This window comes from Labeo rohita, chromosome 1 (assembly GCF_022985175.1).
Source record: "Labeo rohita strain BAU-BD-2019 chromosome 1, IGBB_LRoh.1.0, whole genome shotgun sequence".
NCBI lineage: Eukaryota > Metazoa > Chordata > Actinopteri > Cypriniformes > Cyprinidae > Labeo > Labeo rohita.
Genome location: NC_066869.1, coordinates 35,236,130 through 35,262,364, shown reverse-complemented (window position 1 = coordinate 35,262,364; position 26,235 = coordinate 35,236,130). Strand labels below are relative to the sequence as shown.

Genomic DNA, 26,235 nt, shown 5'->3' with positions numbered 1-26,235 from the left:
TACCTGTCAGTCATATTGCCCCTTGGGCGGTCCTTGTCCATTCATAGTGGCCAAGGTTTCCAGACCTTCTGCCGTTAGTCTGAAGGTCTGGCTATGCGAGACTACATTAAAATAGTCCATGTGACATCAGTGGTTCAATCTTAATTTTACGAAGCTACAAGAATTTTTTTTGTGTGCAAAGAAAACATAAATAAGGACTTTATTCAACAATTTCTTCTCTTCCGTGTCAGTCTCCGCCAGGTGTTCACTAGAGCACCACAACAAATACTTCTGATGCTGCTGACACGGGAGCCGGTGTTCTGACATAGAACCCGGATGCACCTTGTTTACAGGCAAAAGAAGATGCACGCTGTACATGCACGCTGTCTTTGTAAACATGTCTGAAGATTTTGACAGAGAGGATGACTTGCAATTCTTTGCCCAGCCTACATTTTTGAACCAGAATATACAGACAGTGAACTAAGAGAGATGGAAGTTCTATGTCATAACGTCGGCTCCTGTGTCAGCAGCACCACACGCATGTGTCGTGGTATTGTCGTAAATGCACATCGAAGACTGAGATGGAAGAGTATTCTCGTAGCTTCATAACAGCTTAGCTTCTGGTTAAACGACTGATGTCCCATGGACTATTTTATCGATGTCCTTATACCTGGGCCATAAACATGATAGTTGCATTGCTGTCTATGCAGGGTCAGAAAGCTTTTGAATTTCATCAGAAATATCTTAATTTGTGTTACAAAGATGATTGAAGGTCTTGTGTACTTACATTATCCCAATATTTCCAAGAATGTTTAAATCCAGAGAAATATGCATTTTTAACTAGTGATGTCATACTCCCTCAATACTCCCCATATTTATTGACATCATACTCCCTCGATTTCCGGTTTTATTTTGTAGAAGACATGAAAACCCTAAAAACACTTTAATATGTTATGCATTTTATTAGACAGGTGATGAACACACTATAACAGAACTTTCAACGCACTCAAATGTATCTAGTACGAAAAACAGTGCTGCTTTTTCCTACATACACATGACCGGAAGAAACGGTAGGAGTCGATTGGGGCATAATAAAAGCTCCATTGTTTTCAAACCATGTATCACTCTTGTCCTTCATTAGCAATCGCTCCAGCGTCCTCGTTTCACTTCCACAACTTTTCAACCCAAATGATTCCACACTCAATCACGGCGTCATCAAACTACGCCTTTGTTTCTTGTTTGTTTTGAATATGTGCACTCTAGCGGTGAAAACTTATATATTGTGCCTTTAAGTGAATAAAAAACATACAGTGCAACCTCTGAAGGCTGATTTCTAAAATGAGTAAGTCTTATGAGCCGGTTCTTTTTAGTGAATCAAAAACATACAGCACAACCAGTGTAGCTCAATTCCAAAAATGAATGACTCTTGTTAACCAGTTTTTCTAATGTATAGTTTTAATGAATAAAAGACTCATCAAAGTTACTCATTGCCCTGTATCATTTACATAATTAGCAAAGAGAGAATTTCTTTCATGTGTATGCAAAGACAACTGAAATCTTCCCACATGAATTTCAATCAAACTGTGAGCTTGTGAATTAGAAGCAAACAGGGAAATTGGCCCAGTCCTAAGAAATCGAGAAATTAAATAAAGACATTTTTCATATACCTCAGTAAATTGTGTCTATGTAACACTAGGAATTTCTATGCTTAGTGGTAATGCTTTCAAAAAAGGAGAGGGAGGCAAAATGCATGTTTAGTGAAGCAAGACACTATGATTTCCAGCTGCACACAAGCAGGAAAGGAAGTAACAGAGGGCTCGGATGGCTTAGTGTGTGTGTGTTGTGTATGTGTTTGGGGAAAGCCCACTGATGCCCTTTGACCCAGGGGAAGTGATCTGAAAGAGAGAACTTGACTTGTGGGGCCTCTAGAACAGAAGCATTGTGTCTGCCCATTCTCTCTGAACGGAGGAGGAATGGACGAGGGGAGGAGTGGAGGAAAGGAGAAATAGAATAAAGAAAGACAGGAGGCCTGTGGTACGGGGCAGAGGGGTCGGACAATGTTCTCTTTGCCCCCTGAAACAATAAAGAAACCTTTCTTTAAGGTAACAGCTTCAAAACATGAAGAAAAAAAATATAGCTGTTAATCTGATAAATTTAACAAACCACACTTAGCTGTTTGCATCCGCAGTGGACATCATCAGGACAGCGTGGTTTTCTCTGCCGTTTAATACGTTCACTTCTTGTCCAGTTTCATTTCAGTCATTTTTATCTCGTTCATTCTGTGGAATATTCTGAATGGAAGATAGAGGAAATTTTTAATAAGGTGGGGGGGGATTGTGAAAGAGAGGGGGAGTGAGAGAGAGAGAGAGGATAGGGGATAGATGATAACAGTGGGATTTGTTAAAGGTTGGTATCCCCTTTTCAGAGACTCATACTTTGATCTGTCAAGGTTGACACACACACACACACACACACTCTGTAAGTGTATCAAGTGCACAAGGAATCCACTGAGCAGTTTTCTCTGCCCCAAAAAACCTTCAACCTCACCCCTGAGAGAAAGAGAGAGGAAGACGGAAAGAGACAGAGGGGGCACAACGGTGATCTCATTGTTGCTATTGTTTCTGCTTTTGAAGCAAGGAAGATGCCTCTCCTCCGTTCTCCTTCTGTGTGTGTGTGTGTGAATAGTGGGGTTAACCCTGAATGCAGCTGGGCTGTATTGTGTCTGGTTACAGAGAGTGGTTCCCTATAGCATGTTCAGAGACTGAAAGACAAAAGGCCAGAGAAACACCAGCCAACTGAATACCTAAGACCAATAAGTCTGTTTGTGTGTGTGTGTGTGTGTATGTTTAGGCGTTTTGAAACTTAACCCGAGGAAGCTTGGTTAAACGTGATGCTGGTATGGTGTGTTTGTTTAAATTTGGTGAAAATAGCTTTATTGGCGACCTCTCTTCTTTCTGTCTCTCTTTTGCTCTGATATGGCTGAGTGGGCTTCCAGATCTGTCCGAAATTGCATTTCACACACGGTGGCTGACAGTGTGAAACAGTTACACGCATAACACACACACAAACAGTCACAGATAAACACGCATCTGTGTAATAATAACGACTGAAAAAAGTCCATAACATTGTTTTGACACTCAATGGATGTGTTTTCATAAGTTCAAGTGATTCCAGAAGGATATGGATGTTTGAGGACGTATCAAACAGTAGTTATGTGGAAAAAATGTAGGTTCTTAAGGTATGGCCACACTTACTGTTCGCCATTTCAATAGGAATCCAGAAAATGGGAATTTTGTTTGAGGTTCGAAGATTTCCCTATGCAGAATGGTCACTCTCATTGGCCAGTTGGTTAGAAAGTGGCTTCCGTGTAAGCTGTGCTTCATACATTGCAACCCTGTTAGTAGCCTTCACACAGTAATACCAGTAAATTGTTGTAAAATTACTGGAACGACTGTACCGGTAAATACAAAATGTGCTGTTCTCACAGGCAATAGGGATGTGACAATGAGGAAATTTTCCCAGTTAACCAACGTGTGACAACACCGGTAATACCGGGGGGAGGGGTTGAGGGGTAGTTCATTAGAGCTTTCCCTCTTATACTCGTCAATTCACGTCAATTGATTAAATGGACAACAACAAAACAGTATGACAAACTCACTTATATTAAACACAGACTAATTAATTTATTAACAAACAAATAAAAATACACCATGGTATAGGCCTAATGTAAAATAACAAATAACTTATGAAAAACACTGAAAATCAGCAAACACGGTGGAACCAAATAGGCTAGATAAGAAACAAATGTTCTTCCAATGAGCTTCCAAAATCACCTTGAAATGCCAACAGCCAACTGCCAACAGCCAACAGGCCTTTCAAAATTAAAAATATTTTTAAAAAAGGCACTTTTGTATTTCATTTCGAAACTAAATCTTTCAACAATGTATTGCCTTTCTCACCTCACTCATCAGCTAAACTCACTTTCCTTTTGTGATAAATGAAATCGGTAACACTTTACAATATTGTGGCGCTAATATGCATTAATTCATGCTTAAGTATTGCACAGATAATGCATAACTCATGAAGAACTAAACCAAATATTAATAATTACTGCATCAGCAACAAATGAACATTCTATATGATTTATAGATTAAGTAATAAATAAATAATTACTTAAATGTGTCATAATGTATTAATTCCCTAAAAACATATTATATTATCTAATAGTGTAAATTCATGTGTTAATTACCACAATTACCACAATTAATGCATTTCAACTTCCAGTTGTCTGCTTTAATTAATCATTAGCTAATGATTTGCAAAGATATCATTATGTTTTGGCTTTACTTGTTGAGGCACATTACTAACTAACTAACATTAGTTAAGCATTATTTAATGCATATTTGTGCACCCGTATTGTAAAGTGTTACCATGAAATCTAACTCCTATTGCTGTTCGGCACACTGCATTGAGCAGCCTCCTTCAGCTTTTAATTGTACTGTCTGTTCTCTAACTGAACTTAATGATTTTTATTACTATAAAAAAAAACACCTACTATCGCAACTTGCATAACAGGCAAAGACATTCCATCTTTTTACCAGTAAAGCACCATACACACATCAGTTTCAAAATACTGGTAAATTCTGTGACATCATTAACCAGAAAAGACCTCTAAATGGCTGCGCCTCCTGGTGTTGTGTTTGTAAACATTGAGTTGTAGGTATGCAACTGTTTTTGACCCAGAGACATCTTATTAGATGACATCAGACGTTTCTTTGACTTCCGTAAACAGCGTGGAGTAAATGCGTCACCTGCATCAGAATGTTATTATTGGCCCAGAGTAGACATCTTACGTCAGCACGTTCTGAACTCATACGTGCTCATACCGCTAATCTCATTCTGCATTCACACAGAGCACATTACTGGTAATTTACTGGTAATGTTACAACTTCTCATACCAGTAAATTGCAGAATTTACTGCTATTTTTGAAAAGGTTCTGTTCACACATAATCTCTTAACAGTAATTTGCCAGTAATTTACCAGTAAAGACTGTAAGTGTGAAAGGGGCTATTGACAATAGGCAATGGACTTTGTTTGTGAAATTTTGTGAAATTTACCCTAATGACCCGGACCTTTATAGATGTTTCAGGGGGGCCCAAAAGCTGAAGACACTTAAATCTAAGATTTGGTTAACTGAAACCTTGAAGGAAATAGAAAGTTTTAAGATTGAGATCTTCTGAAAACAGAAAATTATATATACAAATTCTGTATATAATATAATACAATACAAAATAATATAAATGCTTCACTATTTCTAGGTCGCTAATCAAAAAACTAATTTGTACCATTGACCGTGTACATTGACCAACTCCTTTGTCCAAAAGGTCAGATTTTCTTCCACTGAGCACAAGATGCTCTTTCGACCATTTACAAATCATCATACTGGATAACATAATAACATTAACATGATCACACTTGTGTGGTTCATGTTGCTGTCTTTGAAAGAAAAGGGGGAAAACTAATTACAAAGAGATTATGTATGAATTTTTTGTAAATTAATTTTTTAAGCTAATAATATATAAATCATCATAAAACAAGTGTTGTATTAAATTAGAAATATGCAAAATGAATGCATTTCCACTAGCGGTCTCAGATGTTTTGGCACTTACTAATGCATAAACAAAACACCATGCAGACAAACACTCCAGAGAGTGGCAGTTTACAAACTGACTTAAAAAAAAAAAAAAAATCCAAGATATGTGCACTGATGCACACTTTCAAACGTCTTTTGTGTGTGTGTGTATGTGTGTGTGTTGTCGGTGGACAGTCTTTGAGAAGAGTGGAAAGCAATAAACCTGCTGAAATGGTGCCATCTCACAGACATGATTGATCAATTGAATTCTATCAGACACACTGACCGCTGGGATTAAGAGGGTCAAAACACTGGAGATCATACACTCTCTGTGTGTTCTGTGTGTGTGAGAGAGAGAGAGCGAGAGAGAGCATTTAAGCTTTGTTGAGGTAAGTCCTGGCGTTGAGGTGTATTAGAGACACATGGGACCTGCACGCCATCAGCGAGTCAGAGACTAGAAGATCTTTCTTTTAAATAAGCACAGACGGCAGTAAACTGGATCTGAATTCACATTCAAATGGATCGATTTCTGTGTTCAAATGAAGGAGGAAAAGGGAATGTTTGGATAGCTGCTTTGTCTGCCTGTCATTTTATCCTTCTATCCCTTCGTATCTCTCTTTCTCTCTCTCTCTCTCGTCTTGTGGGGATTGCTCTGGCCTCTGACTCTAACTCCCTAGAATAACCTCTCAGAGGCATTTTGAAGAAATGAATTGGCTCTATATCAGGGATTTTCGTTTCTATTCTTCTTTTTTCATCCCTCTCTCTCTCTCTCTTTTTCTCTCCCTGTAATCATTTGAGGGCTGTAGCTTTCTCAGCTCTTATAATTGTCTCTTCAGAAACTCAACAGCCCAGTAATAACTGACTCACGCGCTGCCTTAACACTCACTCAGAGAGGAGGACGCAAGTCCAAGAATCTCTGTTTGTGTGCCTGTATGTGTGCTTGAGTCTCTGTGTGTTCGTTTCCAGGAAAGTTCAAGCACTTAACCTTATGATCATGATATCAAAGAGAAATAAATCACTATTATTATTTGTTTTTTACGGCATGCATTTACAACCATTAGAACCCCTACTAGTCAGTCCCCGCATCCCCACTTCCCTACTATATAGTAGACAAAAAGTGAAACGAGTAGTGTTCCCAAATTTGTGGTAAAATTTATAAAACAGTAGGTACCCGAATGACATACTACTACCGGCAAGATTCTAAAGTGCGCATCCATTGTGTAGATTTTGGATGTAGCTATAGATTTTTAGATAGCTAATGCTATGTTGTTACAAGATTGAAATGGTTGACCTTATTTAACACGATACTTAAAAGGATTGTTTACCCAAAAAAGAAAAGAAAAGCCATTTACTCACCTTCACGTTGTCACAAACCTTTATGAGTTCCTTTCTTCTGTGAAACACAAAAGATATTGTTTCAATTATTTACACCAGTGGTTCTCAAACTAGCAGTTTTATTCCTAATAAGAATACTTATTGTTGTCAGCCACTTTAACACTGTAAAATCACAGTTTGAACATTAAGACTGCACAGTGCTTACAAACAGGTAAATAAAAAACTTAAAAAATGATTAAATTAAAATGTTTTGTACCTAAAAGCTAAACAAAAACTGTACAGTACTATAAAGAAACTCAAATGAAGATTAAATGTATTGTGTTTTAACATTAATTTATATTTAATTTAGTGATTCTTCTGCATACCACTAGAGGGAGACTGAGTACCACTACTGGTACTCACACCACACTTTGAGAACTACTGATTTACACAATATTTTCACACTGTTGTTTCCTTAATATTAAAATATAATCTTAATATTTTATAATATTATAATAGATTTATAACTATAGTGATCGAAACAAAAGTTAAAGAATATAGTTTGGACATTCTTCAAAAATTACAGTTGTCAACCAGCTTGTTTTCAAAGGTCTAGACCAGGGAAAAAAGTCCAACAATAAAATTTTTGATATAAAAGCCATCTGAAAAGTAAATGAAAAAAAGAAAGAAAGTTAAAAAAAGAAAGTTATCTGATGATTTGAAAAACCACCCCTGGAACACAAAAAGGCCTGAAAACTACACTAAAACTATGACTTTAACATTTCTCATCAAAATGTTGGGGGCAAAATAGAGCCATTTCAATTGACTGAGTTTCATTGGTCGCGTTTCCATCCAAAATTGCGAATTTAACTTGCGTGCAAAGTTAGAATGTCACATAAAACATTTGCGAATAAGCACTAATTCCATTTGACAAGTCAAAGAGAATAAAATAAAAACTGCCACTTAATATCACTAAGAAAAGTTGGAGAAGCCACTGAATATAATAATTTTCATATATAATAAATTACCTGCACCTCAGAGCAAGCAGATAAAACTCAATAAATGTAGCCATTGCTTTCGTGGATGCCTGCTGTTTGGGAACGCAGTCATGTAAGACAGCTCTTGGAGGCAATTACACAGAAATACTTTGATGACAAACTTTGCTCAGGCATTTCAGAATGACCATAACAACATTTCAGATGCTGTGCAACAAGATTGGACTGCTGGTTAACAAAGTCCCTTTCAAGGAAAATCTATTCCTTTGGCAGCCATATCTGCAACGCCTCCGTTGGCTAGACCAGCCAATGCGAACTTTCCTATAAAGTTTCTATGGGAAATGGATCTTCTAGCGGTCGCTGCAGTGACGCAATGACTTTACAAATCAGCGAGTGGCTCTTTCAGTTAAAAGGTTGGACTTTTCCGCCATATTACACGTTGCAGTTTCTCCAATTCACCGTCTTTGTATTTCTGTAGTCTTTGTGGTTAGTCAGGTTATGCCATCCTATAGCGCAAAGTCACGTGACACGTTTCCATCTCCCATTTTTGCGTTAACTCTTTTTCACACAAGTTATAAAGCACCGCAAGTGAGTGTAAAAGCTTTTTTGCAAACTAGGGCATTTTCTTTCCATCATTCTTTTCTTATGTGATACTTGAAAATGCACATAAAAACTGGGTGATGGAAACATAGCTAGTAAATATTCAATTAACGTGTGTTCACCAACGTTTTTAGCCAGATGAAAACATGCCAGGCGCTCTTCTACAAACGGCCAACTGGTGGTGCTTGAGAACGCTTTGGTGGTGGCACAGCGTTTTTCCACCTTTAGATGCTTTGGTTGCTATTATCCACAGCAATAACGTATTAGAAGTTAAAAAAAAAAGTGTATTACAAGTATGTCATTTTGAAGAATATTACTGAATATAGAAATGAAGTAACCAGCAACATTAACTTCTTAATTGTTGTTCGGTTGTTGTACAAGTAGGATGGTAATGGTTGGTCGGTGTAGTATTTGTCCCGCCCCTCCTCCACTGATTGGAGGGCAAACAAACTTGTAAAATATTAATAAAATTATCTTTATTCACCAGGTGTGCGCAAACACAAGAGGAATTTGTTGTGTTTTTTTAAGGTGCTCCTGGTATATACATACATATCTGACATGAGAACAAAGAAAACATTTAAATCAAATAAAAATCAGAATATTATGGTAGTGCATTAAAATTCAGAGTCATCAGTTTGCCAAAATAACATTTTGTGGTAGGGACCAACTAATTAATGTACCAATTAACATTTTAAAATGTTAATGAATTTGAAACTTTCGGCAGAATGGCTTTACATAAATTATTTATTTATACAAAATGTCGTTCTGCTCGTTTCATGAATGAGATCCAGTATTTTCACACTTTTTTGCCCTGCTGTTTCCTTTGAAAACAAGTAAACTGGGGATAACTGTACTTTTTAAAAACATTAAACAGTAAAGTTTGTTTACAGTTATTTTTATTTTTCACTACATCTAAGACCCAGGCTTGTGCGTCCTATTCTTAAATATCCTAGTTTTGTAAATGCTACTTTACTTGTACTTTATTGCTTCTTCATGAAATCTGTTTGAATCTCTCTCCAGCTCTACAGGATTCTCCTTTGGCGAATGGCCACGCCCACTCAGGGCGGGACTTCCTGCGGAAGCAGATGCGAGGGGAACTCTTTACACCGCAGCAGCTCGAGGTATTGGACCATGTCTTTGATCGACAGCCCTATCCTGACATTTACCCCGTCCCTGACAGCAGCAGCTACAAGCCCGCCCAGGTAAGGGCTGGGGGGGTAGGGGTGTGTATCCTGCCACGGTGGTTGCGTGCACCTCTTCTGATAGCTCACGCTTTGCCCCTGCCTGGCTGCCAGCATTGCTTGACCCCGTCCCAACCCTGCTGTTGACCTGTGCACCCCCACACTGAAGCTAACGCTGACCTTTCACCTCTCTGAGCTAATGCTGGGGCTTTGACCCCTCTGGTGCTGATGTCCCCTCTATAGAGTTTTTGGCTGAGGTTAAGTCCCAGCGCTGCGTAGAGGTTTAGGGTTAAGTAGCAACACTTGTTCATTAGTTTGCAAAAGTTACCCACACATATGGCATAATGTTTATATGTCTAAATGTATGTTTATATGTCAGATTTAGATTCATTATTATCAAAAAAAAAAAAAAAAAAAAAAAAAAAAAAAAAGTTTTACGATGCAAGATGATGCCGCCAGTGCCAGTCATGGGATGCTTAGTGCCATGTGTAAAACAAAATAAAATAACATTTATTTTGGGGGGAATAGGCCTTTGTTCTTGACAAAGACTATCTTTGCTTCATACTGGTCAAAGCTAGGTTTGTGTCTGCAGTACTTGAAATGACTGCAATATGGCTACACATGCTGACACAGATAAGTGGTAAAAGTAAAGCTGTATGCACATACAGACGATCATGTGATGCATAAAAATGATCACAAGAATAGGCAGTCAAAGATGTCACTCAAAAGTCAAATGCTATCACCCCCACATTCATTCAGGCACATATACAAGGCCAGTGTCAGAGTTCTATAGACTTGTCTGAAAGACCCCATAATTCCTCTGTCCATTTCACCACTGAGCACTGAGGCTGGCAAGGTCAAAGGCTACTGAGCAGGGCATTAACCTTAGGGTCAATCCACATCCCTTGGGTGTGTGAGAGTGAGGTTTGTTGTGGCACAAACGATCAGACAAATTGAGAACCAGGAATTTTGAGCTGTCTCTTTTTCAGAAACGATAGTGTGCGAGAGAGGTATATGCTAAATGGTCTTGTGTGATTGACTGACAGCTTGTTTTCCTTCCACTGACAGTGTGAATGCTGCTGAAGGAGAGAGAAATGATGTAGAGCTTGACTCTGTTTGAGTGTGTTTGTGTCTCCTAGGGCAGGAAGTGAACTTGGGACTTGGTTTTGTTCTTTTAATAATGCTAATTAGATACATATATGAGAGCTCAATTATATATAATTCAGTCATTTTTTCAGATAACCTAAACTGTGCTTTATATAGTAACATCAAAATACTAAGTAATGACTACTATTTAACATCAAATCAAACTGTTTACATTAAATTACACCAGTGAATATAACTTTCAAGGGTTAAATCAGGTGCCTTAAAGGGATAGTTCACCCAAAAATAAAAATTACCTCATGATTTACTCACCCTCAAGCCATCCTAGGTGTATTTTACTTTCTTATTTCAATACAGTTGGAGTCACTGTATATTTAAAAAATGTCCTGGCTCTTCCAAGCTTTATAATGGCTGTGAATTGTGGTCAAGATTTTGAAGCAAAATAAAGTGCATCCATCATAAAAAGTACTCCACATGGCTCTGGAGGGTAAATAAAGGCCTTCTGAAGTGAATCGTTCACAAGAGTGGTGTTCCAGCGAGTATGACAGTTTGTGGAAGTTAGAGATTACGGTTTATTAAGTTTTAAATATTTATATTTTTCTTATAAAAATGCATCGATTCACTTCAGAATGCCTTTATGAACCCCCCAGAGCCTTGTGGAGTACTTTTATGATGGATGGATGCACTTTATTGGACTTCAAAATCTCGACTACAATTCATTGCCATTATAAAGCTTGGAAGAGACATTTTTAAATATAACTCTGATTGTATTTGCCTGAAAGAATAAAGTCATATACACCTAGAATGACTTGAGGGTGAGTAATACATACAGTTGGGGAAATAATTATTTGATCCCCTGCTGATTTTGTATGCTTGCCCTTAAAACACATTTAAAAGAAGTTATAAATTGATTTGCATTTTAACGAGTGAAATAAGTATTTGACCCCTTTGCAAAACATGACATAGTACTTAGTGGCAAAACCCTTGCTGGCAATCACAGAGGTCTGATTTTTCTCAAGTTGGCCACCAGGTTTGCACACATCTCAGGAGGGATTTTGTCCCACTCCTCTTTGCATATCCTCTCCAAGTCATTAAGGTTACGAGGCTGACATTTTGCAACTTGAACCTTCAGCTCCCTCCACAGACTTTTCTATGAGATTAAGGTCTGGAGACTGGCTAGACCACTCCAGGACCTTAATGTGCTTCTTCCTGAGCCACTACTTTGTTGCTTTGGCCGTGTGTTTTGGGTCACTGTCATGCTGGAATACCCATCCTAGACCCATTTTCAATGAGGGAAGGAGGTTCTCACCCAAGATTTGATGGTACATGGCCCCATGAATCAGTGCAAGTTGTCCTGTCCCCTTAGCAGAAAAACACCCGCAAAGCATAATGTTTTCACCTCCATGTTTGATGGTGGGGATGGTGTTCTTGGGGTCATAAGCAGCATTCCTCCTCCTCCAAACACTGTGAGTTGAGTTGATGCCAAAGAGCTCAATTTTGGTCTCAACACTTAGTAGTCACAACACTTTCACCCAGTTCTCCTCTGAATTATTCAGATGTTCACTGGCAGACTTCAGACGGGCCTGTACATGTGCTTTCTTGAGCAGGGGGACCTTGCGGGCGCTGCAGGGTTTCAGTCCTTCACTGCGTAGTGTGTTACCAATTGTTTTCTTGGTGACTATGGTCCCAGCTGCCTTGAGATCATTGACAAGATCCTCCCGTGTAGTTCTGGGCTGATTTCTCACCATTGTCATGATCACTGAAACTCCACGAAGTGAGATCTTGCATGGAGCCCCAGACCGAGGGGGACTGACAGTTATTTTGTGTTTGTTCCATTTGCAAATAATCGCACTTGTTGTCACCTTCTCACCAAGCTGCTCAGAAATGGCCTTGTAGCCCATTCCAGCCTTCTGTCCTCTTGTCCTTGACATCCTTGGACAGCTCTTTGGTCTTGGCCATGGTGGAGATTTTAGAATCTGATTGATTGATTGCTTTTGTAGACAGGTGTCTTTTATACAGGTAACAAGCTAGGATTAGGATTTTTTGTTCTTATTCTGTCTCTCACTGTTAAAATAAATCATATCTTTGTCAGTGGGCAAACATATAAATATATATTTTCCCCACTGTACATACAAAGCAAGAAAATAAAAAAATTAAATGCCTTTTTTAGTTAGAATGAAAATTTGAAAGTATTTAAAGCAAAATCCTTCTGTTTGTTTTCATTTCATGATTATTAATTAGAAATAATAAAAATAAATAAATAAAACAATTATACCTTACATGCACTGGAACTATGCAAAGCCAATAGGGTAAAAAGGCATCAGCTATGACAGTAAACATAAAATGTAAATGTATTTCTTTTCTCTCCACCCATAAATTTACCGTCAAGCTATATCTATTAGATAGTGATGAAATTTCTTTTTTCATCTTTCATCCTTCCCTCCTGTGCCCTTTCTCCGCCTCTTTTACATTTCTTTCCACTTCTCCTCTCATTTGCTCTCTCCATCTCTCAGTTTGTGGTGCTGGAAGGACCATTAAGCACTGGCAGATCTATTAATTAGTGTCCTGCACTTCAAGGGGGAGCATATAAAACAGCACACGCTCGTGAGAGTCATTTCATTTGAATTTTCCTCTTTCCATCTCCTTACATTATGCGAGAGATACATCAACAGCCCAACAACCCTTACACTGAACTAATTACTCAACCAGACCAAGAGACAGAGAGAGAGAGAGAGTGATAAAGGCTCTTTCCAGGAAAATTTCCAGTCATTCATAAAGCTGTATGCAACTGTATGCAGTTGTTTGACTCACACTGAAGCATTAAAAAAAGAGGACAAATACAATTCACTGCAGTTACCAGCTGCAATTAACACTACTGGCAGTAAGACATTAAAACAAAAAATATGATTACAAGGGCAGATTATTAATTAATGTAAGACTTATTCTCAGTGGTTCCTTGAACAGTACTGTTATGGCCTCAAAACAATTTTACCATTAGTGCAATATATGTCAACTAATACAATGTGATGTTTATGGCTTTTCTGCTACGTAGGCTCACTGGAAATATGTGCTTCTATATACATTTCTGAAGAACTAAAAAAATCTGTATGAATCACTGCAGTTTCCAGTTGAAATGAACACTATAGAGGCAGTAAACCTCAGACAACTTTTTTGGTTTGCTCAGTAGCTCACACGATTCCGCTTTGCACTTGAGAGGTAAAGAGCTCCAGTACGAACCCTGTAAAACTGCAGTCGACAAAATAGCTAATATCCGCACAAGAAAGTTAAAATAGCACTTCTGCATCAACAAATGCATTTTTATATCACTTTTGCATTTGTAACACTATCGGTTTAGGTTTAGGTTTAGGGTTGGGTTTGGTGTAGGGGATATTTTCAACACGATAGAGCATTTAACAACACTCCCTAGATATTTGAATTCTGAACAGCCACAATACGTACCTCAAGCAGCATAGTAAAAATGCAGCAGTTCGTGCCTGTACCAACATAATAAAAAAGAGCCACGGTCACGTATTAAACGTGTTTTAGCGCCACTCTCTGGACATTTCACTTTGAAACTGCCAGAAATTTATGTACATAATTACATAATTGCAGAAATGTATACAGAGGCAAGTATTTTCAAGAGCCTGGGTTGCTTTTTTGACATAGTAAACTTGCTCAATAGCTCACCTGGTACAGCACTGCACTTGAGATGCGGAACACTTGGGTATCACATCAAAAATAACCATACACACTTTTTCTTTTAGTTTTAATAGCAAAAGATGGTTTGCACTGGGGTAAGCTGTCGTAACCTGTGTTGTAGTGGGCCTATTCTCCCTATAATTTCCCATACACTGTAAAAAACAAAAAACACAATTTGTTGAGTCAGCTTAAAATAACTTGTTACCCTGCTGCCTTAAAATTTTAAGTTCAGTCAATTCAAATAAGTTTAGTCAACTTGAAATGTTAAGTTGTACTAAGTGACACTGACTGAACTTAAAATTTCAAGGCAGCCAGGTAACAAATGATTTTAAGTTGACTCAACAAATTGTTTTTTACAGTGTACTCTTTCTACTGTAATAAAAAAAAAAAGAAAGTACTGTTTGTATAATTTGCATAACATATTTCCGATCTCTGAGCAATCTGTACATATTTGACAAGGTAATTAGTACTAATTTGTACGACCTCACTCATATGAATTCATACGGTTTGTGAAAAATTGTATGTATTTTATGAGGCGGCAAATTCGTAAGAATTTGTACGAAAGGCCACACCTAACCCCACCCCTAAACTTAACAGTCACAGAAATCATACAAAATTTTATGTGTGAGGTTGTACAAATTAACCAGCTCATAAAATATGTACGACTTGACACTGAGATAGCATTGCATATTTAATATAAGAGTGCTGGCAACACATTGCTTAAAGAGGCAGTTCAGCCCAAAATGTAAAATTCTGTAATTTACTTATGTCTTACTTGCATTGTCCTGTTCCTGTTCTCCCTATAATTTCCCATACTCTTTTTACTTTTTACTTTAAAAAAAAAAAATTGAAGCATGTTTATATCATATTTGTTACTTAAAATGACACACTGCAAACACTTGTATAATATATTTCTTGTAACAGTGCTGTCAAACATTGCTAAAAGGAACAGTTCACCAAAAATGAAAACTGTCATCATTGCGACTTTTTCCTCTGAGAATCATCAAAGAAGATATCTGTGTGTGTTTATTTTATGCAATGTTATTTTAGACCCCAACTTTCATTTTACGGAAAAAACATGCTTCAAAATATCTTCTTTTGTGTTCCGCAAATAAAAGTAAGTCATACAGGTTTGGAACGAGGGTGAGTAAATGATGACAGAACCTTCATTTTTGGGTGTAACTATGCTCTCTATATCAGATTTCACCAAAAAAAGTACAGAAGCAATGTGGTCTCAAATAAGGCATTTAGAATTGTGAGTGCATGTGTTACACATGCTGAGAGGCACGACTCTCTGCTCTAGAGGAGCTCACCAATAAATGCCTCCCTGCCAGTCAGGCTCATTTAATACTGCATGCACTGCTAAATACCTCCCCCATCATTTTTTCTCAGTCCCACACACACATAGTGCAGTTTACAAGCTCTTCTAAGAGACAATACGTACAAGCTGAGGGAAAAATAGAGGAAGGGAGATAGAGGGAATGGAAGAGAGAAAGAGCGTCTGAGAGGAAATACTATTATGTAAATGCGGCCGCGGGTTGGGGTGAAATTATTTTGGTGTCGCGCGATTAGGGGCCTCATCTGTTATTGATGTGAGCGGAGAGGAGAGCCATTACAGAGGGGCTGTGTCAAAAATGACCCCCGAGAAAACTGTGACCCCAGAGAGAAATCGAGAGCGCAACGAATACAGTTTGAATGGAATTCCTGTAAGTTCTAGCAAGACTACTTGTTATTTATACAAAATCAATAAAACTTTTTTTCCTCTTCGTCTCTTTTTTCTGTTTCATCTCAATTTATTGTACAAACCCCATTCCTTTACACATTTTTTTCTATCACTATTTCTCTCTCAGCGTCTGGCTTCTCTCCAATCTTTGCCCCAGCTGTGGTGTGTGTGCATGTGCCGCGTCTATATGTGAAATGTGTGTGTGCATCATGAGCGCTGATGGGTTGCGTAGCTTCAGAATTGACAACATTTACAGGCTAAAATGAGAATCATCCATCTTCACTAGGCTGCTGTCAGAGACAGGGCCAAACTTCATAATCCCCAATTACTAGCACTAACCTCCCCATCTACATACACACATGATGAGGAGGCGGGTGCGAGCCGCATAAATAGAGAGGAAATGCCTATCTCAGACTGAATGACTGAAACAGAGAAATAGACAGTGGAAAGGAGTCAGGGATGGAGAGAGAGAGAGAGAGAGAGAGAGAGAGAGAGAGAGAGGGGAGGAAGTGGATGGTGTGAGCTGTGATTGGTAAGGTCACAGTCTACTGCCCTCACCGTGGTGATGAGCACTGAGGTGTTTAAGGGGTCACTGGGATACACACATGCATTCACACACAAACACTAACAAACACCCTGCTTACCCTGTGTAGTAGATAGGGATTTAAAAGTTGTGGTTTTTCAGTTGTAATTCTGGTATCTAGAATTACAGTTTTATCAACAAATATTTTAGTACTTCAGACGAACTTCCCTCCCTCAGTACTCTGGGATAACTACATACAAATAAAGCATTCAGTTTTCTTACAGTTAAAATGGGACATGTCCCCAGTGCATATGAAATAAATAAGTTAATTAATTAATTAATTAATATGCAAGAGGCTTTAATTATACAATTGTTCAAAAGTTTAGGGTTGGTAAGATTTTTTGGTAACATTTTACAATAAGGTTCTATTAGTTAATGTTAAAAATTAACATTAAGTAATATTAATAAATGCTGTAGAAGTATTGTTCATTCTTAGTTCATGTTAACTACAGTAAAGTCGTTAACTAATGTTAACTAATGAACCTTATTGAAAGTGATACCAATTTTTTGTTGTGTTTTTGCCTTTTATGCTCACCAAGGCTGCATTTATTTGATCAAAGATCAGTAATAGGCCTATTGTGAAATATTATTACAATTTATTAATTTATTCTTGTGATAGCAAAGATAAATTTTCAGCAGCCATTACTCAGTGCCACATGATTCTTCAGAAATCATTCTAATATGCTTATTTAGTGCTGAAGAGTTAAAAAAATTACAACAAGCTTCCAAATGATAGCAGATCACAATACGTATTAATATTTTGCTTGTATTATAAGCTGATACAGCATATTTAATTCCGTTTTTTTTTTTTTCTTTGTATTTGTCATCCTTTCCTATCAAAATGCTTGCTCCGTTTGCGAAAACAGAAAATCGAACCTGATCTGAATTTTTTTATGGCAGACTACATTTTTGGAGGCAGTGTTTGACACAACGTGAGGTCGTACTTATTTTTTAACATGCGAACATTTCGGACCAGTGTGGTCAGTGTGCAAAGGACCTGTAAAGCACTTATATGTACTTTTCATGGTGCATACTCTCTTTAATAAGCTGAATGACATATTAATAATATCTAATTATTAAAATGTTACCTTTTAGCCCAAGTATACTTAGTTTTTGTACGCGTATGCTGTCATATGCGCACAGTCATGTCTTCTTTCACGTCTTCTTTTTTTTTCATAAGAATAAAAAAATGTATGGGTCAAGCTTCTGGTCTCATCCACATCTAGCTATTTTTAGCAGTACAAAACAGCTAGTTTTTCTGCTTGATATTGCAAACGGAGTGTTGCAATGTTATTTTAATGCATTATGCCAATTATGAATGCAGTGGTTTGTAGTGCAAACAGTTTTACCGTTTACTGCATGTTGTATGAACCAGAACTCCATTTAGGCCGTTTCTCAAACGGAAGGCTGCATCCTCCAGAGGGCGTATTTGTAGGCTGCATACGTCATAAAGAAGATCTTATTTTATAATATTATTAACAGTTATAAATTATTCTTAGTGAAGCGTAAAGTGTTGTAATATGCTTATGACTCGCGAATGTAACGCTCAGTTAACTGAAATAAACCAAGCTTAATGGCAGCCTGCAAATCGTTTGAGAAACGGCCTTGATGTTGTGCGCGAACGCAGGCGGTCGACACGTGCGCTCTAGAAAGCTTCATACATGTCTACTGTCTGCTCTTTTCCCCATGAGTTATGACCGCCAACAAATATGATGAAATTCACATCACACACACTGTACCCTTTTATAAGAGTGAAGTATATTTTGGGCTGAATATTTTTAAATACAGAACATCATATGGACAACTAGTCAGTAATTACACAGATTTAAAAGCTAAACATTGCTTGGTTTGAGTCGGATATGATGAAAGCAGTGAGTCGTGGTTCAGTAAAAAATCACTTTGATTCACTGAGTAAGTGTCTGCAAATTGTAAATGTGCAACTTTTAGAAGTACAAATATAGAGGGTTTGCACTTGCGTCACAGTTTGGTCAGTTACCCAGTTGCGTTGCCATATTGGCAATAATAAGATGTAAACAAACACAAGGATTGCACGGTTAGTATACTACTGAATATGTTGTTCCGCTAATTTATGCTGTCTAAACTACGGAAAAACTTGTGGAAGCTGCTAAATCATATAGAGAAGGACTTGGTAAGCAGGAAAAGGTGCAATATTTTAAAAAAACTAAAGTTAATAGTAAAGATTCATATGAGCAGTATTAAACTGCTTTGTTCCTCACAGTTTTTTGCACTCTTCTCCTTGATTTGTTATAACTTTTGCCAGTCTATAGTACTCCAAATGTTTTTCCCATTCTGACCAATAATTAACCATTTTCAGCAGCAATAATCAGCTAAATATGCAAGTTTTGTTCGGTTCAGTGGCATTATTTAGGTTCAGTGCCGCCAATATGGCCGACTGATGACGCGTCGTAAAAACACTCTATAGGTAGACAGACATGCACTAAAATCCACAAAACTCTTCCTGAAATTAAATTGCGGTTCTAGTATTTTTTATTTACTTACTTATTTATTGGAACCAGTTCTGAGTGGACAGAGGGGATTAGTATTTTCAATAAAACAGCACAAGCTTCTTGCAGCTTAACATTTATTTACAGGAATGTTAAAGTGGAAGGTAATAGCTTGTAATGACGTAACTGTACGGTAACAGCAGGGGCAGGTGTACCATCAGGATTTTGCTGGGGTTTAATTCACTCCTAATCAGGGTTATTAATAACCTCCTCCTGCACTAAAACAGAAGCGACATCCACTTCCCAAACTCTGCCATCAAACCATATCCACACCTGAGTGACAAACCCCATTACCGCCAATGGAGATGAATCACTGTGGGTGTGGGGTGGGACAGAGATCATTGTAAGTAATTGGTCATGAAAGCACACAAGCGGGGTCAGTCCGAGGTCGGCCACATACATCACCTGGATCTACGCCACCGCTACTCATTAATGTTGGCTACATACCTGTGTGCCATTCGCAAACACAAGGATGAGAGTTTACATACAAAGTAATTTCATGAAGATGATTTTCTGCCATTGTAGCCATCTAATGAAATCTCTTTCCATAGACATCTGATTACTCGGCTATGGCGTCTTTGGCTGGCGGACTGGAGGAGATGAAAAACAGCTTGGCCAATCAGACAGGAGCAGAGCTGGGTTCCACTGTTGCAGGACCTCAATCGTATCCACTTGTGTCTGGTAAGCAAACTACCGACATGTTGAAAAAAAACAAAAAAAAACATGTAAGATGTAAATTCAGACTTCAGAAAAAATCAGAACTGTAAAATATAAACTTGCAATTGTGAGAAAAAGTCAAAATTGTGAGATGGTAACTCATATTACCTTTTTTATTTTTTTTTTTTGTTTCATGACATGCTTTGTTTAGTGAATAAAAAACATGCAATTCTTCAATTATTAAAAAACACGGAAATGGAAATTACTATGGTGGAACTGGAATTAAACAGCAGACACCTTTGTCTTGCTAAGGCCTGAGATCTGGAGATCTGCTAGATTTTCTCTGTATTATAGTTGTGTTAAACATGAATTACAACCACCTGATTGTGGATCAGCTTGCTGTGGGCAGCTCAGAGGTGAGATGAGAGTGTTATCAGACCTGTTAAACAGTGCTCAGTGATTCAGATTCAGACTCTATATCCTGAGGGACAGAGGGAGTGGATGGAGACCTGTAATTACTATATACATGTCTCCTCCTCTCCCTTACTGGCTCACTCCATTTGGGAGTAAGGGAGCGCTAATTAAGAGCTGCTTGGACAGGAGCCCTAACGAGGGAATCATGGAATTGGGATTTGTGGACCATCTGACAAGGTAGAGCGAAACCTGTACGTTTAGACTGTGTGTGTTTGTGCGTGTATGTGTGTGGAAGGAGAAAGCCAGAATGAATTACAAACAGAGCTTGTCTTACGATGAACCAAGTGAAAAGACTATGGTGCCTCTTGTTTGCATAATGGCGCCCCCTATTGGCAGATCACAAATGAACATTTTATATTTACATTTATGATAACTAATTTACAAATGATACATTCATGCAACTACACATATACATAAACACATATAAAGAGAAAGAATTTTAGCTATTTTTTTTATCTCTGTTGTTTAGGTTATAGAAAAGGAAATGAGATCGAGAAATAACACATATACCATTTTTCCCCAATGGCTTTTTCTTTTTTTTTTGAGGAAGAAAATCTTTGACTGTCTACTCTCTTTCATTCTTCTCTTTTCTGACAACATCTCTCAGAGGACTAGGCCTTGTCTGTTCTTCCTCCGAAGAGTCCATCTCTCTCTCTGTCCCTCGCTATTGCCCTGTCCACTGACCCAGAGTGGATTAGTATCCAGTCTTCACTAATGTCTTCCTGTCACCTAACATGGACAACTCCCTAACATGGAAACCAGCAGAACAGAGAGTCGGAGACTGTGTGTGTAACTGTGCCAGGGCCGGGCAAGATACATTTGCATTGGGGCAAGTTGTCGCATATCTGTTTTAAATGATAAATATGCATTATGAATTATAAGTATGTATAATTACTATACACCAGTATTTTGGTATGTTACTTTTACATTTTTGCTGCTTCATGTGTTCTTCGTTGCTTATTGCTTAAAAACGTATATTTGGTTGTTTATTGGTAAGTTCCATTGTGACAACTTGCCCCAAAGCTTGTGACAGTATGCCTCTTTTTGTATATTAAAGGAGAAGTCCACTTCCAGAACAAAAACTGACAGATAATGTACTTACTCCTAGTCATCCAAGATGTTCATATCTTTCTTTCTTCAGCCATAAATAAATTATGTTTTTTGAGGGAAACATTTCAGGATTTTTCTCCACATAATGGACTGATATGGTGCCCCGATTTTGAACTTCCAAAATGCAGTTTAAATGTGACTTCAAACGATCCCAAATGCGGTTGTAAATGATCCCAGGTGAGGAAGAAGGGTCTTATCTAGCGAAACGATAGGTTATTTTCATTAAAATAATACAGATTATATACTTTTTAATGTTAAACGCTTATCTTGTCTCACTCTGCCTGAACTTTTTTTTCCGGTTCATGACAGTTAGGGTATGTCGAAAAATTCCCATCTCATGTTCTCCCTCAACTTCAAAATCATCTTATATTGCTGTTTTACCTTTTTTGTTCAGGGTGTTTGATCTTCTTTGCATGTTCACTTTGCATAGACTATGTTGGTACTTCTGCAGTGATGTAGGATGATTTTGAAATGATTTTTGAAGTTGAGGAAGAAAATACAATTGGAGTTTTTCGACATACCCTAACTGTCTTGAGGCAGAATACAGAGTTCAGGGAGAGCAAAACAAGACAAGCGTTTGAGATGCTTGCGGTTGAATTTACAACCGCATCTGGGATCATTTGAAGCCGCATTTAAACTGCATTTTGGAAGTTCAAAACTGGGGCACAATATCAGTCCATTATATGGAGAAAAATCCTGAAATGTTTAACTCAAAAAACATAATTTCTTTATGGCTGACGAAAAATAGACATGAACATCTTGGATGACAAGGGGGGTGAGTACATTATATGTAAGTTTTTGTTCTGGAAGTGGACTTCTCCTATAAACAATATCAATGGAATTATTCCAAAGGCATTATATTTGAAAAAACTGCATTTATACAACAGTTCAACGAACAAGGTTAACAAAGTAATGAACAAAGTAAATTAGTTAAAGCATTCTCAAAGTAGAACTATTATGTGTGAATAAACAGCTTAAGTAGGTGGTGTTATGTTTTTGAATAAATTATGTTTATGAGTGAAACATTGGCCAGATTCACAAAAATCTTAAGAAAGTTAAGAAATTTAAGATAAATTCTAAGAAGAAGTCACTTGTTTGAAACAAAGGCAACATTCATTGTGTTGTTCCCTACCTGGTCTCATGACGAAAACGTACCTCTGGGAACTTTTAATAAGTTTGATAAGTACATATCACTGCAGTTTCCAACAGAAATAAACACTACAGGCGGTAAAACAGCGAGCATTTGCAATCATTTTCGTACACGGTTATGATTACAGCTCCATATGTTTCACTTTCCGAACATAACAAGCTTGCTCGGCAGCTCAGTCGGCACGGAATTGTACCTAGAATGTAGAATCCTTGGGTGCGAATCTTGTGAAAAACATGACTCGCAATGAACAGCTAAAAGATGAGAGATGGAAAAACAAGCTAAAACGACATGCTTGCAATTGCGTTTTTACCTCACATTCACTTTTGTTCATATTATCGGGTAGGTTTAGGTGTAGTACAGATGGTACGTTATTTTAAAACGTCATGGAGCACTAGAGATACAGCGCCACTCAAAAGACATTTCAAGTCAGAACTGCGGTGACGCGTACAAAACCAACATCACATAAAACGTACAATATGTACGTTCATCTGTCCCAGGGAAAAAAAAAACAAATGCTCTTTTAGCGCCACCCAGTGGACATTTCACATTGACTATGTCACAAAACATAAATGGCGGTATGCATTTCGCATCTTGCGAAAAAGTTCCCTGAGGTACGTTTTCGTCATGAGACCAAGTTGGTTGTTCCTGAATGAATTAGCAAGAAATCCACAGACTCACTCAAAGGCAGCCACTTGCCATTGTCTGTGTAAATATTTATAATATTTACAAGACATCTTGACTGATACTGTATGCAACCTATGACCACTCACATCTTATTTGCTTTATACCTGCAAACAAAGAATCAGCAACTGCTGAATCATGTGTTTATCCAAAGGTCAAACAGTTGTCATGTTACGTAACAACAGATGGGTAAATTCCTCTTTCCACACTTTCCCTCTTTTCTAGTTTTAACTACCTCTGTCTCTTATAGCTTCTCTTGGCTTCTCTATCACCCTTTTTAATCTCTGATAAAGTATTCAGTTTGTTTCCTTCCTCCTTCCCTCCCTCCCCCTCACACACCCTACAGAGGCTTAAACGGTGGTTGTGTTGAAGGGGATGGATGAACTGAGGGTGATAGTGTTTATTATGATGAATGGGCTGCAGTCTACAGATCAGCACCATGTGCAGACTGAGAGATGATTCACTCTGACAGCCATGTCATGTAGCCTAATACAGTTATACATCCATACAACACAGAGAGAGAGGAGAGAGAAAGCGTGAGAGAATTAAATTTAGAAACTGCCCAGTGATCATTGAGAAATGGACAAGTTAAAGTTATCATATTAATCAATCCTTGTTTGTTTTTAATGAACTCTAATCAACAATCTATAAGGTATTGACTATTGCCACACGTGGGTCAGTTACAAGTGCCCAAACAGCTAATTGTTTTTTTAACTTTAAATTTCACTATGGGTTTTTTTTTTTTCACCTTGAATTTCTTTCTGATGTAAGCAGGGGCATGTACGCTGTGCACTAACAGTGGAGACAACCAGATCTTGTCATACATCAGTGCATAATTATACCAGAGGCCCTATTACTGGGGCAAAGGCAGATTTGTGATCTGACATGAAGTGAGATGGCTGTATTAATCGGAATGGTTAAACAAGATGTCGCTAGTTTACCAAGCTTAGAAAATGTCACTTATCTGATTTAATAAGCTGCAACATAGATCCATGCTTCATTCACTTTGCAACGTGAACTCTTTTTGTATTAGCTTTTAAACTACGCTAATCTTTAATTGAAAATGTGTTACTCATAATGTGTTACTCACAGTGTTACTGTCATAAATGTTTACATAATTATTAATAAAAGTGTTGAATATTAGCTATCAAAACAAGAAATGAACATTCTCAGAACATTCTGGGAACCAAAAAAATTATTAGCTGGGTTACATTCGCAATGGTTCATTCTGTATTAATTCGCAAATTGCCAGTTCTGATTCTAAAACACAATATTGACAGTATTGTGAGGGAAAATTATTTTCAGGTCTCAGGTAATCTCCATCAGTCAGCCAGTGATATATATATATATATATATATATATATATTATTTTAATATATCAATAGTAGTTTAATTGGACACAGCAGTATTTCACTAAAGGTGTAACGATGCCCCTGGTGGTAAGGATTACATTCTGCAGATTACATTGATATGCCAATAAGTGGCGACAAGAAAATCACTTTATAAGTAATCACTATATGGGTTTCCATTCAAAGTTGTGAATTTAACCTATGCGCAAAATTGGAATATTTCCATCTAACATGTCAAAGAGAGCAAAACTGTCGCTTCCTGATAAACTGACACTAAATATCACTAATAAAAGTGGGAGAAGCCACTGAATATAATAATTTTCATATGTAATAAATACCTGCACCTCAAAGCGAGGAGACGAAACAAAATAAATGCAGTCATTGTTTTTGGAGGTTTGTGAATGCAGTCGTGTAAGACAGTTCTGAAAGGCAATTATACAGAAATTCTTTGACGACCATAACATTTCAGATGCTGTGCAACGACATTGGTCTGCTGTTTATGCCGTCCCATTACACAAAGTCACATTACTTTTTTGATGCACATGGAGGAATCACATTAATTCTTATTCGCATTAACTCTTTTTTTTTTCAAATTTGACGTTTCCATCACTCATTTCTGATACAATACTTCAAAAAACAAGGTGATGGGAACACCTTATGATTCATTAAATTATTTATTATAAAAGATTTATTTATATCACTGATTTATAAAGGAACAAACAGTGTTAAGAGTAAGACGTCATTCATTCTATCAGTTTATTCAAAAACTACAATTCATTTTGGAACAGCATTAATGCATGTTACTTGGAGATGAACTATGATCAGTTCTTTTGGCTTTGTTTGCAACTTTTCATATGTGGAACAAAAATACACAAAACAAATGGTAATACTGGGTCTAAAACATAAATATTTCTTGTTTGTTAAAATGTCGTATAAAAGCAATATCACACTTGTGCTGTGTAAGTCTGATTACCAGCTGAATCAAATCTGTGACTTATTATTTGCCAATGTTTAATTTATTTCCATACAGAAACTCAGGACACACTTATGTGTTGATAGCGGTTGCTACCTGATCTCATGATGAAAACGTACCTGTGGGAACTTTTTTTGCAAGATGCAAAATGCGTACCAATAAGTACACATTACTGCAGTTTCCAATAGAAATGAACACTAGAGGTGGTAAAACAGCAAGCACTTGATTACAGTTATGATTACAGCTACATATTTTTTGTAATCTGACCTCGGCAGATTACTACCCCCCTAATATTGGTAGTTTTAGGGTTAGATGTGGGGGAGGGGTCAGGATTAGGTAATCATATAGTGATTTCAATGAGAGGGGGTAATAATTTGGCAGGGGGTTAAAAAAGGACAAAACACCAGACGTAACAAGCTTGCATGGTCACTCAGCCTGCACGGAATTGGCCTTAGGATGCAGAATCCTTGGGTAAGAATCCCATTAAAAACATGACTCACAATGA

General features: G+C 37.6%; 1 protein-coding gene across 3 annotated transcripts in view; it reads left to right on the top strand.

The window, feature by feature from the left end:
* Window positions 1-26,235, top strand: part of pax5 (paired box 5) — a 66,789-nt gene that overhangs the window by 21,893 nt on the left and 18,661 nt on the right. For 2 of the 3 annotated variants that reach the window (XM_051113114.1, XM_051113123.1), the window contains exons 6-7: window positions 9,542-9,723; window positions 19,888-20,017. In XM_051113114.1, the coding sequence (XP_050969071.1) occupies window positions 9,542-9,723; window positions 19,888-20,017 (312 nt within the window). The remainder of the gene's footprint in view (window positions 1-9,541; window positions 9,724-19,887; window positions 20,018-26,235) is intronic. The other variant, XM_051113131.1, reaches the window with a different exon arrangement.